At 54.2% G+C, this 13,133-nt stretch overlaps 1 protein-coding gene across 6 annotated transcripts in view; it reads left to right on the forward strand.

Annotated features, from left to right (window-relative positions):
• UBL7 (ubiquitin like 7) overlaps positions 1-10,979 on the forward strand; it is an 11,128-nt gene extending 149 nt beyond the window's left edge. For 2 of the 6 annotated variants that reach the window (XM_077785845.1, XM_077785846.1), the window contains exons 2-10: positions 1,285-1,480; positions 1,925-2,044; positions 2,596-2,862; positions 4,254-4,311; positions 5,625-5,758; positions 5,888-5,937; positions 6,524-6,691; positions 8,508-8,630; positions 10,611-10,979. In XM_077785845.1, coding sequence (XP_077641971.1) covers positions 1,297-1,480; positions 1,925-2,044; positions 2,596-2,862; positions 4,254-4,311; positions 5,625-5,758; positions 5,888-5,937; positions 6,524-6,691; positions 8,508-8,630; positions 10,611-10,751 — 1,245 coding nt within the window. In that variant the 5' untranslated portion in view covers positions 1,285-1,296 and the 3' untranslated portion in view covers positions 10,752-10,979. The remainder of the gene's footprint in view (positions 1-1,284; positions 1,481-1,924; positions 2,045-2,595; positions 2,863-4,253; positions 4,312-5,624; positions 5,759-5,887; positions 5,938-6,523; positions 6,692-8,507; positions 8,631-10,610) is intronic. The other 4 variants (XM_077785847.1, XM_077785849.1, XM_077785850.1 and 1 more) reach the window with 4 other exon arrangements.
• Positions 10,980-13,133: the final 2,154 nt, after the last annotated feature.

A 13,133-nucleotide genomic window follows, 5' to 3' on the forward strand; every position in this document is an offset into this window, starting at 1 on the left:
GAGAGGATTGGGGTGCGGGACAGCCGGGATCCCCCTGAGCTGAGGGGAGGCTTTGGGGGAGCACAGCCGGGATCCCCGAGAACCAGGAGGGATCGGGTCTCTGGGGATGGGGAGCACAGCCGGGATCCCTGAGTACCGGGAGGGATCGGGGCTCTGGGGACCGGGAGCAGAGCTGGGATCCCTGAGCTGAGGGGAGGCTCTGGGGGCGGGGAGCACAGTGGGATCCCTGAGTGAGGGGAGGCTCTGGGGATGGTGAGCATGGCCGGGATCCCTGAGAACCAGGTGGGATTGGGGCTCTGGGGATGGGGAGCAGAGCTGGGATCCCTGAGCTGAGGGGAGGCTCTGGGGACAGTGAGCACAGTGGGATCCTTGAGCACCGGGAGGGATCGGGGCTCTGGGGATGGGGAGCACAGTGGGATCCCTGAGTGAGGGGAGGCTCTGGGGATGGGGAGCACGGCCGGGATCTCTGAGCACCGGGAGGGATCGGGGCTCTGGGGACGGGGAACAGAGCCAGGATCTCTGAGTGAGGGGAGGCTCTGGGGATGGGGAGCACAGCCGGGATCCCTGAGAATCGGGTGGGATCGGGGCTCTGGGGATGGGGAACACTTAGCTGGGATCCCTGAGTGAGGGGAGGCTCTGGGGGAACACAGCCGGGATCCCTGAGTACCAGGAGGGATTGGGATTCTGGGAATGGGGAGTACAGCCGGGATCCCTGAGTGAGGGGAGGCTCTGGGGATGGGGAGCACGGCCGGGATCCCTGAGAACTGGGAGGGATCGGGGCTCTGGGGACGGGGAACAGAGCCGGGATCCTTGAGTGAGGGGAGGCTCTGGGGATGGGGAGCACAGCTGGGATCCCCTGAGCACCAGGAGGGATCGGGGCTCTGGGGATGGGGAGCACAGCTGGGATCCCCTGAGCACCGGGAGGGATCGGGGCTCTGGGGATGGGGAGCACAGCCGGGATCCCTGAGTACCAGGAGGGATTGGGATTCTGGGAATGGGGAGTACAGCCGGGATCCCTGAGTACCAGGAGGGGTTGGGATTCTGGGAATGGGGAGTACAGCCGGGATCCCTGAGCTGAGGGGAGGCTCTGGGGATGGGGAGCACGGCCGGGATCCCTGAGAATCAGGTGGGATCAGGGCTCTGGGGACCGAGAGCACAGCCAGGACCCCGCTGTGCGCCGGGGCTCGGGGCTGTGGCTGGCTGTGCCCGGCGCTCTGTGGGCACCGCAGCCATGGGTGAGGGAGGGCTGGCTGTGTCGGGGTGTCACTCGGCTGTGCCCCCCAGCACACAGCCGCCATGGCCCTGCCGGAGTGGCACATCGCCGTGAAGCTGGCCGAGCAGCCGCTGGCCCCCAAATCCATCCTGCGCCTGCCGGAGACCGAGCTGGGCGAGTGCCCGCTGGGCGGCTGCAGCATCTCGCACCTCAAGCAGCTGATCACGGGCAAGCTGCAGGAATCCATGCCGGACCCCGAGCTCATCGGTGCGTGTCCCGCCGGAGCCTGGCGCCCTCCCGCCGCTTGGGGACACCCTCGGCCCGTCCTCGCCGCGGACGGGACGCGACATCCTGCTGCTGCTGCTGGGAGGGCTCGGTGTTCTTTCCCTGTTTCCTTGGCATCAGGGCGCTCCAGCCGTGGCAGTGCCCTTGTCCGGGAATATTTGGGCTTCCCACCAGCTCTGTGTCCTTGGCAGAGCTCTCATGAGGGCTGAGAGAGAGGTCAGCTCTTACGCAGGTGGTGATTCTGCAGTCTCCTCTAGATCAGCTCTGTGATTTCCCTCCTGATTCTCAGCTCCACAAGTTCCCTGTGTTGTTCCCTAGCCAGTTGCTGCAGCTGCTCAATAACCCCTGGGGCTCTAAGGCACACCTGGAGACCCCCAGCTGGTTCTGAGAGCACCACAGTTTACGTTGAGGTGTTTCTCCCCCCAGACCTTATCTACTGTGGCCGGAAGCTGAGGGATGACCAGACTCTGGATTTTTATGGGATCCAGTCTGGCTCCACTGTCCATGTCCTGCGCAAGTCCTGGCCTGAGCCTGACCAGAAACCAGGTGAGGAGCTGTGGGGATTACCCCTTGGATTCTCCTTGGCATGTGTTTTATTGCAGACTGGGAACAGCTTCTCTCGTGGTTCCCTGCTGTGGAGGTTTCCAGGGGAATGAATCCCTGTGTTTGGGAACTCCTCACCTCTCCCAGCAGCACCTGGCTGTTGGTTTTCCTGCTGCCACGAGAGTTGAGGAATGAGCTGTGCAGCATGGAGTGGGATCATCCCTTCCTTAATTCCCTGTGATCCATTTTAGGGCATTGCCGGGGGATCTGGAGCAAAGCCCCAGGGATGAGCAGGCTGGGGTGTGCTCCTGCTGTGCCTGACTGTACAAAAAGAGGAGTTTGAGCTGGCATTCCTGTAATAGCACGTGTGGGAGGATATTCCTGATTATTTTTGCAATCTGAGAGTGCAGCGAGTCATTACTCTGCAGAGTCTGCACCCAATCTGAAGATGTTAAAGGATGCCTGTTGCAGCATGGAAGTCTCATGGGCTGTGGAATGGCTTTGAGGGCTGACAGAGGCCGAGCTGTGCTTTGTTGTGGTGTTTTCTCCCTCAGAGCCTGTGGATAAGGTGGCAGCAGTCCGGGAATTCCGTGTCCTGCACACTGCCCTGCACAGCAGCCCTGCCTACAGAGATGCTGTGAGTGCTCTGCTCCCGGGGGGAATTCAGCTGTCCCCTCCCTCTGGGGACAGCCCCACAGTGGGTGACGTTCCCAACCTGCTCTGCTTTCCCTGGCAGGTCTTCAAGATGCTGGGAAACAAGGAATCCCTGGATCAGATCATTGTGGCTACTCCCGGCCTCAGCAGCGACCCCGTGGCTCTGGGTGAGTCTGGCTGTGATCCAGAGGATCTGAGGAAAGGTTTGATTCCTGGTGGGAGAAGGGACAGACCCAAAGCTAGGTTGAATTCTTGAGAGGGAGAAGAGAGAGGTAAATAAACTCTTAATTGTTGGTCCCTTTGTGGAGCGTGAGTCAGTGACTGCTCAGGTGTCAGTTGTGCTCTGTTGGTGATGTTTGGGGATGGATCCTGCTTCAGAAGGGTCAGGGAAAGGAGGGATGGAGCTTTCTCCTTGGCTTCAGAAGGGTCAGGGAAAGGAGGGATGGAGCTTTCTCCTTGGCTTAAGAAGGGTCAGGGAAAGGAGGGATGGAGCTCTCTCCTTGGCTTAAGAAGGATTAGGGAAAGGAGGGATGGAGCTCTCTCCTTGGCTTAAGAAGGATCAGGGAAAGGAGGGATGGAGCTCTCTCCTTGGCTTAAGAAGGATCAGGGAAAGGAGGGATAGAGCTCTCTCCCTGCTCCTAAGTGGCTCACCAAATCCAGTCTGTTGTGGTTTGGTGGCAGTGCCAGGCAGGTGGAATTTGGGATGTTCCAGAATGGTTCACTAAATCCAGCCTGGTGTGGGATGGTGGCAGGGCCAGGCAGGTGGAATTTGGGATGTTCCAGAATGGTTCATTAAATCCAGCCTGGTGTGGGATGGTGGCAGGGCCAGGCAGGTGGAATTTGGGATGTTCCAGAATGGTTCATTAAATCCAGCCTGGTGTGGGATGGTGGCAGTGCCAGGCAGGTGGAATTTGGGATGTTCCAGAATGGTTCACTAAATCCAGCCTGGTGTGGGATGGTGGCAGTGCCAGGCAGGTGGAATTTGGGATGTTCCAGAATGGTTCATTAAATCCAGCCTGGTGTGGGATGGTGGCAGGGCCAGGCAGGTGGAATTTGGGATGTTCCAGAATGGTTCATTAAATCCAGCCTGGTGTGGGATGGTGGCAGTGCCAGGCAGGTGGAATTTGGGATGTTCCAGAATGGTTCACTAAATCCAGCCTGGTGTGGGATGGTGGCAGTGCCAGGCAGGTGGAATTTGGGATGTTCCAGAATGGTTCATTAAATCCAGCCTGGTGTGGGATGGTGGCAGGGCCAGGCAGGTGGAATTTGGGATGCAGTCACAGCCTGGCTGCAGGGAGCTGGGGCCCAGCTTCCATCCTGCCCTTGAGGTGGAACACCCACAGAATCTGCTGGAAAAGCCCATTCCTTGGGTGTGTGTCTGTGACCAAGTGCCTCTCCAGGAGCACAAAGGCTTCAAAGGAACTTTGGGACTATTTGTGGTGTTTACTCGTGACTCACTTCCTGTAAAACAATTCCTATTTATTTATCCCTGTGGCTTTTGTGTGCCTGGCTCCTGTTTGCTGTATCCTGTCTCACCGCGTTTCCTGGTCTTCTCCAGGAGTTCTGCAGGACAAGGATCTGTTTTCTGTGTTTGCAGACCCCAACATGCTGGACACGTAAGTTCCCCCAGCTGGGGCAGTGACTCAACAGTGCCTTTGTGTCCCTGTGTGTCACCCGGGTGGGACAGAGCTCTGCTCCTGCCTGCCAGGCTGGGACAGGGCCGTCACACCTCCAGGTTGGGGTTCAGACCCGTGTGTGGCTGCTCCCATGGAAAAGTCAGCATGGGTTCAGAAGGGTCCTTGGAGAACTGAAGAAAGGTCCAGCATGGGGTCCAGAGGGATCCTTGGAGAACTGAGGCAAGGTCAGGTCCAGAAGGGTCCTTGGTAAACTGAGGAAGGGTCCAACATGGGGTCCAGAAGGACCCTTGGAGAACTGAGGCAAGGTGGGGTCCAGAAGGATCCTTGGAGAACTGAGGAAGGGTCCAACATGGGGTCCAGAAAGATCCTTGGAGAACAAAGGCCAGGTCCAACATGGATCCAGAGGGATCCAAGGCCAGTTCCATTGTGGGGTCCGGAAGGATCCCTGGTGCACCAAGGCAAGATCCACCATGGGTCCAGAAGAGTCCTTGGTGAGCCAAGGCCAGGTCCAGTATGGGGTCTCGAAGGATCCTTGGAGAACTGAGGAAAGGTCTTACGTGAATCCAGAAGGATCCTTGGTGGAGCAGGGTTGGGTCTAGAAGGGTCCTTGGTGAACTGAGGCAAAATCCAGTGTGGGTCCAGAAGGATCCAAGGCCAGGTCCAGCGTGGGTTCCAGAAGGATCCAGGGCCAGGTCCAGCGTGGGTTCCAGAAGGATCTGTGGCCATGTCCACCATGGGTTCCAGAAGGATCAAAGGCCAGGTCCAGTGTGGGTTCCAGAAGGATCCAAGGCCAGGTCCAGCGTGGGTTCCAGAAGGATCTGTGGCCATGTCCACCATGGGTTCCAGAAGGATCCAGGGCCAGGTCCAGCGTGGGTTCCTGAAGGATCCAAGGCCAGGTCCAGCGTGGGTTCCAGAAGGATCCAAGGCCAGGTCCAGCGTGGGTTCCTGAAGGATCTGTGGCCATGTCCACCATGGGTTCCAGAAGGATCAAAGGCCAGGTTCACCATGGGTCCCAGAAGGTGGGTCCAGAAGGATCCAAGGCCAGGTTCACCATGTGGTCCAGAAGGATCCAAGGCCAGGTCCAGCGTGGGTTCCAGAAGGATCCAAGGCCAGGTGCAACATGGATCCAGAAGGATCCAAGGCCAGGTCCAGCGTGGATCCAGAAGGATCCCTGACTGCCCGGCAGAGTTTTTGCCGGGCAGCAGTGGTGGCAGTGGCTGTCCCCCGGGTGCCTCAGGGCCGGTTCTGGGGTTGCCCTGTGCCCTCCCTCACCCGTGCCCGTTTGTGCCCAGGCTGATCCCGGCTCACCCTGCCCTGGTGAACGCCATCGTGCTGGTGCTGCACTCGGTGGCGGGCAGCACGCCCCTGCCAGCCCCGGACACGTCCTCGCGGGCCATGGCCCTGGGCTCCTACCGGGACATGCCAGGTACGTCCCCCTGCTAGGGCAACTCTGCTGAGCCTGTCCTGGCTGCTCAGCCAGCAACTGCACAGGCTTCTCATCTGCTCCCAGCTCCTGCTGGTTTGCCACATCCTCTTATTCTCCTCTCTGGTGCAGGTGGCTTTCTCTTTGAGGGGCTCTCTGATGATGAAGATGATTTCCACCAGGTAAGCAGCCAGGTTGGGTGAACACCTCTTTTTGCGTTTAATTTGTAGTCCTGAGACTCCCAAGCTCTTCCCTTCCTGTCTGCTGAACACCACGAGCTGCCTTGGCTCCCCAGGGGGATGTGGAGACAAACATTGATCCTGGCTGCTTCCAGGCTGCTCAGGAGAGGGGTTTCCTCACTACTGAACACACAACAGGAAAATGGAACGGAGGAAATGTCCTCACAGCCAAAGTGGAGCGTGGGAATGTTGATCCCTGCCCTTCTGCAGCCTTCCTCTCCACAGGACAAAGGGTTCTGTTAGAAAAACTGGAGGTTTGGGTCCAAACGTGCCTGTAACAGGGAGTTGTTTTGTTCCAGGCTAACATTGCCCTGGTTTGAGGCAGGTGGATGATGGATTGAAAGGTTTCCTGCCAGCTTCCACAGCTGACTTTGTGGAAAAAAAAGCACATCCCGCTCTGGCATGTTTGTCTTTCGGAAGTTCCACCCGTGGGAGTTTGGGCTATGGCAGGACAGGGATCTGTGGTTTGACTGGGACACAAGCACCGAGGTCACAGCTGGGGCTTTTCTCTCTCTCTCTCTCCACGCAGAGCACGAGGTCCACCCCTTCCAGCAGCACGGCGGGCTCGCGCCCGGCCTCGCTGGGCTACGCGGGGGCGGCGGGGCCCCGGCCCATCACCCAGAGCGAGCTGGCCACCGCCCTGGCCCTGGCCAGCACCCCCGAGAGCAGCTCCCACACGCCCACCCCGGGCACACAGGTAACCCCTCTGCATGTCCTCAGGGATGGCTTCTCTTCCCTTTGATCCCAGCCTTGGCACCCAGGGAACAGCCAGCACCAGTTCTGCTCTGGGCTGGCACACCTGGCTCTGCATTCCCTGATGCAAATCCGTGTGATTCCTATCTTCCACATGATCCCAGCACCCAGGGGCCAGCCAGCACAGCCTGGGTCAGCTCTGGCACACCTGGCTGTGCATTCCCTCGTTTGATCCCAGCCCTGGCACACCTGGCTCTGCATTCCCTGATGCAAATCCGTGTGATTCCTATCTTCCACATGATCCCAGCACCAAGGAGACAGCCTTGGTCAGCTCTGGGGCACCTGGCTCTGCATTGCCTCAAGGAGGAGTTTCCTGTTTGATCCCAGCCCTGGCACACCTGGCTCTGCATTCTCTCAGGAGTTTCCTGTGTGATCCCAACCCTAGCACACTTGGCTCTGCATTCCCTCAGAGAGGAGTTCCCTGTGTGATCCCATCCCTGGAACACCTGGCTCTGCATTCCCTGATGCAAATCCGTGTGATTCGTGTCTTCCACATGATCCCAGCACTCAGGGGCCAGCCAGCACAGTCTGGGTCAGCTCTGGCACACCTGGCTGTGCATTCCCTGATGCAAATCCATGTGATCCCTATCTTCCACATGAGCCCAGCACCCAGAAGACAGCCTGGGTCAGCTCTGGGGCACCTGGCTCTGCATTCCCTCAGGGAGGAGTTTCCTGTTTGATCCCAGCCCTTGCACAGCTGGCTCTGCATTCCCTGATGCAAATCCGTGTGATCCCTATCTTCCACATCATCCCAGCACCCAGGGGCCAGCCAGCACAGCCTGGGTCAGCTCTGGGGCACCTGGCTGTGCATTCCCTCGTTTGATCCCAACCCTTGCACAGCTGGCTCTGCATTCCCTGATGCAAATCCGTGTGATCCCTATCTTCCACATGACCCCAGCACCCAGAAGACAGCCTGGGTCAGCTCTGGGGCACCTGGCTCTGTATCCTCTCAGGGAGGAGTTTCCTGTTTGATCCCAGCCCTGGCACACCTGGCTCTGCATTCTCTCAGGAGTTTCCTGTGTGATCCCAACCCTGGCACACTTGGCTCTGCATTCCCTCAGGGAGGAGTTCCCTGTGTGATCCCAGCCCTGGCACACCTGGCTCTGCATTCTCTCAGGAGTTCCCTCGTTTGATCCCAACCCTGGCACAGCTGGCTCTGCATTCCCTGGTGCAAATCCGTGTGATCCCTATCTTCCACATGATCCCAGCACCCAGAAGACAGCCTGGGTCAGCTCTGGGGCACCTGGCTCTGCATTCCCTCAGGGAGGAGTTTCCTGTTTGATCCCAGCCCTGGCACACCTGGCTCTGCATTCTCTCAGGAGTTTCCTGTGTGATCCCAACCCTGGCACACTTGGCTCTGCATTCCCTCAGGGAGGAGTTCCCTGTGTGATCCCATCCCTGGAACACCTGGCTCTGCATTCCCTGATGCAAATCCGTGTGATCCCTATCTTCCACATCATCCCAGCACCAAGGAGACAGCCTTGATCAGCTCTGGGGCACCTGGCTCTGCATTCTCTCAGGAGTTCCCTGTGTGATCCCATCCCTGGCACACCTGGCTCTGCATTCCCTGATGCAAATCCGTGTGATCCCTATCTTCCACATGACCCCAGCACCCCGGGGACAGCCAGCACAGCCTGGGTCACCCTCATTCCCTCCTGGAGGAGCTGCCTTGCCTGTGGGCTGGAGGGTGAGGGGATGCTGCGGGCGTTGCTGTGTGCTGGCTCCTGTGAGCCTTCTCCTGATCCATCCCCTCCTCCTAGGGCCACTCCTCGGGGACGTCCCCGATGTCATCCAGTGTCCAGTCGGGGACACCCATCACCAACGACCTGTTCAGCCAGGCCCTCCAGCACGCCCTGCAGGCCTCAGGGCAGCCCAGCCTCCAGGTCAGTGCCGCCCCTGGCATCCTGTGTCCCCCTGGCATCTCCCCGCTGCCTCCTGGCACAGAGCTAACCTGGGAGGGGCAGCACTGGTGCCTTTTGGGCTACCTAAAAACAGAGTCCAGACCAAATTAAGTTATATTTATTGAAGGGCATGTTTGGGGTATGTCTGGGGCAGATGAAGCTGCCCCCGCACCAGGGGCTACACCCAAAAATGAACAATGGCTCACGGGTTTCCATACTTCTATGAATTTGGTTCATTTGCATATTGGGGGTTAATCTTCTAATTAAACCTTCAGGTAATTAAGTAATTTACCTCAAGTTTCTAAAAACAAGAGGCCAGACAAAATTAAGAGAACATAAAGCAGTTGTATTTATTGAAGGGCTTTCAGATGTGTTTGAGGAAGATAAAGCTGCCCCCCCCCCCCCCCCCCCAGGGGCTACACCCCAAAAATGAACAATGGCTCACAGGTTTTCATTCTTCTATAAATTTGGTCCATTTGCATATTGGGGGTTAATCTTCTAATTAAACCTTCAGGTAATGAAGTAATTTACCTCAAGTCTCTAAAAATAAGAGGCCAGATAAAATTAGGAGAATAAAAAGCTGTTATATTTATTGAAGAGCCTTTAGATACATTTTGGGGTGATAAAGCCACCCAGAGGCTACACACAAAAATGGACCACAGGTCACAAGTTTTCAGACTTTGATAAATTTGGACTAATTGTATAATGGGGGTTAATCTTCTAATTAAACCTTCAGGTAATGAAAGCAATTACCCCAGGTTTCTAAAAACAAGAGGCCAGACAAAATTATAAACTGTTATATTTATTGAAGGGCCTTTAGGTATATTTTGGGCCGATAAAGCCCCCAGGGCTACAAACAAAAATGGACCACAGGTCACAAGTTTTCAGACTTCTATAAATTTGTATATTGGGGGTTAATCTTCTAATTAAACTTTCAGGTAATGAAGTAATTTACCCCAAGTTTGCTACTCTGACTCACTTTTGTTTGCATTTCTGGGCTGTGAGGCAGTGATGTGTCCTTGGTTCCCAGGCCTGGAGAGGAATTGTTGTGTCTGCCCAAAGTGGGGAAGCAGCAGCTCACACTCTGTGTGGATTTCAGAGTTATACACCAAAGAATTGCAGGATTGCAAATGTATGAAAAATATAAAAGCTAAACTCCTAAGGCATCATCTGAGCCACTGCAAAAGTACTGGGTGGAACTGGGATGGAGGTGTTATAAATGCATATTCTATTGTTGGCTTTTTGCAAGTGTTAAGATAAATATTATGTGTATAATGTTAAAATAGCTTTATTTTTATTTCTGCTATTTACAAAAAACTTAGACATGGTAGTAGTAGTTAATCTAGTTATAAGTGAACTGTTTAATCAAGGTAAAGTTCAGTAAACATATAACAAAAACCTTGCTATTAATAACTATTAATTCATATTATATGAATTCATATGAATTAATATTAACGATCAACATTTGCCATCTGAAGAAAGTATAGACTAAAAGTAATAAAGAAAATAAGTCAAAACCACAACTAAGAAACATGCATACAATAAAAAAACAAACACAAAAAGCCATACAAAATAGTTTCTAAAATGTATAGACTAGTTTATAGAAAAAGATAAATGTACATAAGAATCTCTGAGTATACAAGTTAATGTAATAGTAAAAATCTTTAAGAAATAATGCTAAAACTAAGTGTGCTCTTGGGTGAGTGCCAAGATACACCCAGCATAATCTTTAATGTCTTTATCTCCTACTGTCCTTCATTAAACTTTTAAATTTTACCAAAAAAAAAAAAACAAAACCAAACCACAGAGATAGAGGGGTGGTGGCTTTGGGGACTTTGCAGCATCGCTGAGCTTCCGGGAGCTGTTTGCACAGCAGCTGGCTGAGCTGGGGCGCTGGGAAATCTGCTGCCTTTGCTGCTGGGGTTCTCACACCACCCCAAAACTTCTCCTCTTTGCTGCCAGCAGAGCCAGTGGCAGCCCCAGCTGCAGCAGCTGCGCGACATGGGAATCCACGACGACGAGCTGAGCCTGCGGGCCCTGCAGGCCACAGGAGGGGACATCCAGGCTGCCCTGGAGCTCATCTTTGCTGGGGGAGCCCCCTAAATCTGCTGCTGCGCTGGTGAGTTGCGCTGAGGCGCCAGCTGGGCTCGTTCTGTGCGTGGGCATGCTCCAAACCCTCTCTCCAACCTCCTCAGGACTCGGCACGGAGAAGGGAAGAGGTGGCTCGGTGCCGAGACGTGGCCCCTGCGGTCGTGCCATGGCTTTGCTGTCCCCACGCTCTGCCTGTTGTGTCATTCCCTGGATTAAAGGGGCCCTGCTCAGTTCCCTGCCTGCTGTGTGCCTCGTGCTCCGTCCTGGGCTCGTGTTGCGGGTCCCAGCAGGGCAGGAAGGGGAAGCGTTGCTGGCCACAAATCACACGTGGGACAGGACTGCTGGGAAACCCATCTCGAGCTGCTGATTTTCCACCAGCACTCTCACTGCATACCTCTGACAATGGGAAGATGCCAGCAGCTCACATCCCCGGCAGCAGACCAAGAACTTAATGTTACAGCTCACTTTAAAAGCTTTTTGTCCAATCACACAAAGCAAAAGCAAAGTAGTTCTATCCAACCACTAATAAGCACATGTACCTGTGGTTAAAACAATGCTTGCTTATTTCCAATACAATACCTTATTACCTATTGCTTATTACCAATACAATACAATGCTTTTAAGCCTTAAGACACAACGTGCAGAACCCCGTTATTTAACTTAGAACTTCCTAATATCTCACTAGATACACTTTTCTGTAGCTTAGGGGGTTATTACTAGCCAAGTGTTAATACACAGACCATTGTTCTATTTGTCCTTACTTTTCTACTTATATAACTTTTCTGCTGAAGCAGGTATTGTATTGGAAATCTTATGGCTACCACTTAGCTCTAATGGCAGTTCTGCTGTCTCTGAGGCCTGCCTTGTGCAGCTTTCCCAAAACCCTCTGCTTTTAAGGATTCCCACAAGTGAAACTTTAGGAAAAGCTCTGCTTGGGTTGGAGCTGGTGCTTTTAGCAGAGGGCACGGCCAACCACGAGGTGACAAGTGACAAAAAAATGACAATGGCAAGCTGGAGAAATGCCCCTGACACAGCCGGGTGTGCCGCGGCTGCAAAGCCAATTAACAGCGCTTGCCTGTAATTGCAATCAGGAGGGGCTGGAGCTGGGCCCGGCAGCGCTGGGATTGCGCGCCGGGGTTAACGAGGCGTGCAAACGGCAGCGGGTTCTTGGGGCAGAGAGAACCTCCCGTGCTGCCCTCGGTGAAAAACGCCAGGCACTTGGCTTTTAAAATTTTAAAAGTTTAATAATAATAAAATGGTTATAACACAGTTAGAGGAATAAAGTTTAGAGTTAGGACAATTACAAGACAATAAAAAGCAAAGAATTATGGACGTCGGGATGCTCTTGGACATTAAGTCATGAAAAGCATCCCTTGTGAACAAAGGAATAACCTTAACCCAATTCACTTGTTGCATATTCATACATCCCTCATGGTTATGCATACATTTTATTTAAAACAAGAAACTCTGTCTGTTGTATGTCAACTGTTTCCTTTAATCCCCTGGTGTGTCTTGAGTCTGAGCAAGGCCTGAAGAAATTTGATTTTTTTGATAAGAAGCCATCAATTCCTCTCCTTTGGAAGACTTAGGTGTTCCTCAAAGCGAGTATCCCATCCTAAAAAAAAAAACTTCCCCCATGTCCACAGTCTCTATTTTAACTTCATGTTGGAACCTAAAACTGTATTTAACACGCTACGTAAGAGAATTAATACAGCATAACTTTCAAACGTGACACATATAATATTCGCTGTAATATTTGCGAAAAGCCAATCGTAAAATATGCATGTTCCACACCTCTAATCCCGGTGCGAGCTCTGTGATCCTCACCGATTCCATCTCGGTGTCACCCAGCAAATGCGGGATTGTTCTCTGCGGGGAGCCCGGCGCTGATCGCCTTTAATCCTGTCCAGAGGATTAATGCCCCAGGGAAGGAGGAGCTGCTTTTGTGCTCAGTCTGCAGCAGATAAGATGTGATGGACATAAATGGCTTTCCTGACACCCTCCCGGGTCCCTCGGCACGCACAGGGATTTTCTGTGTAAGAAAACGGATTAATCCCTTCCCACCCCTGGATCCCTTTGCAGGGGCAGGGCAGAGCGCACGCACGGCGCCCTCCCTTCCCCACAGCCCCAATCCTCCGGGATAACCGCGGATTAGCCGGATCGCAGATGCTCCTGCCCGAAGCTGGGAAGCGTTTGCAGGCTCTGCTGGCCACCAGCACATCCAGTTTGCCTTCCTGCGCCACCTAAATTCCGCATTTAGGGCTCCTCGCGTCCCAAAGCGGTGCTTTTCGTGCCGCTCCTGAGCTGTTCGATCCCTCTCTCGACCCGCGTTTGGCGTCGAGCCCTTTTCGCTGCTATTTCTGCTTCCCGACGCCCCCGGCGAGCTGAGAACTG

The sequence above is a fragment of the Lonchura striata genome, chromosome 11 (genome assembly GCF_046129695.1).
Source record: "Lonchura striata isolate bLonStr1 chromosome 11, bLonStr1.mat, whole genome shotgun sequence".
Lineage (NCBI taxonomy): Eukaryota > Metazoa > Chordata > Aves > Passeriformes > Estrildidae > Lonchura > Lonchura striata.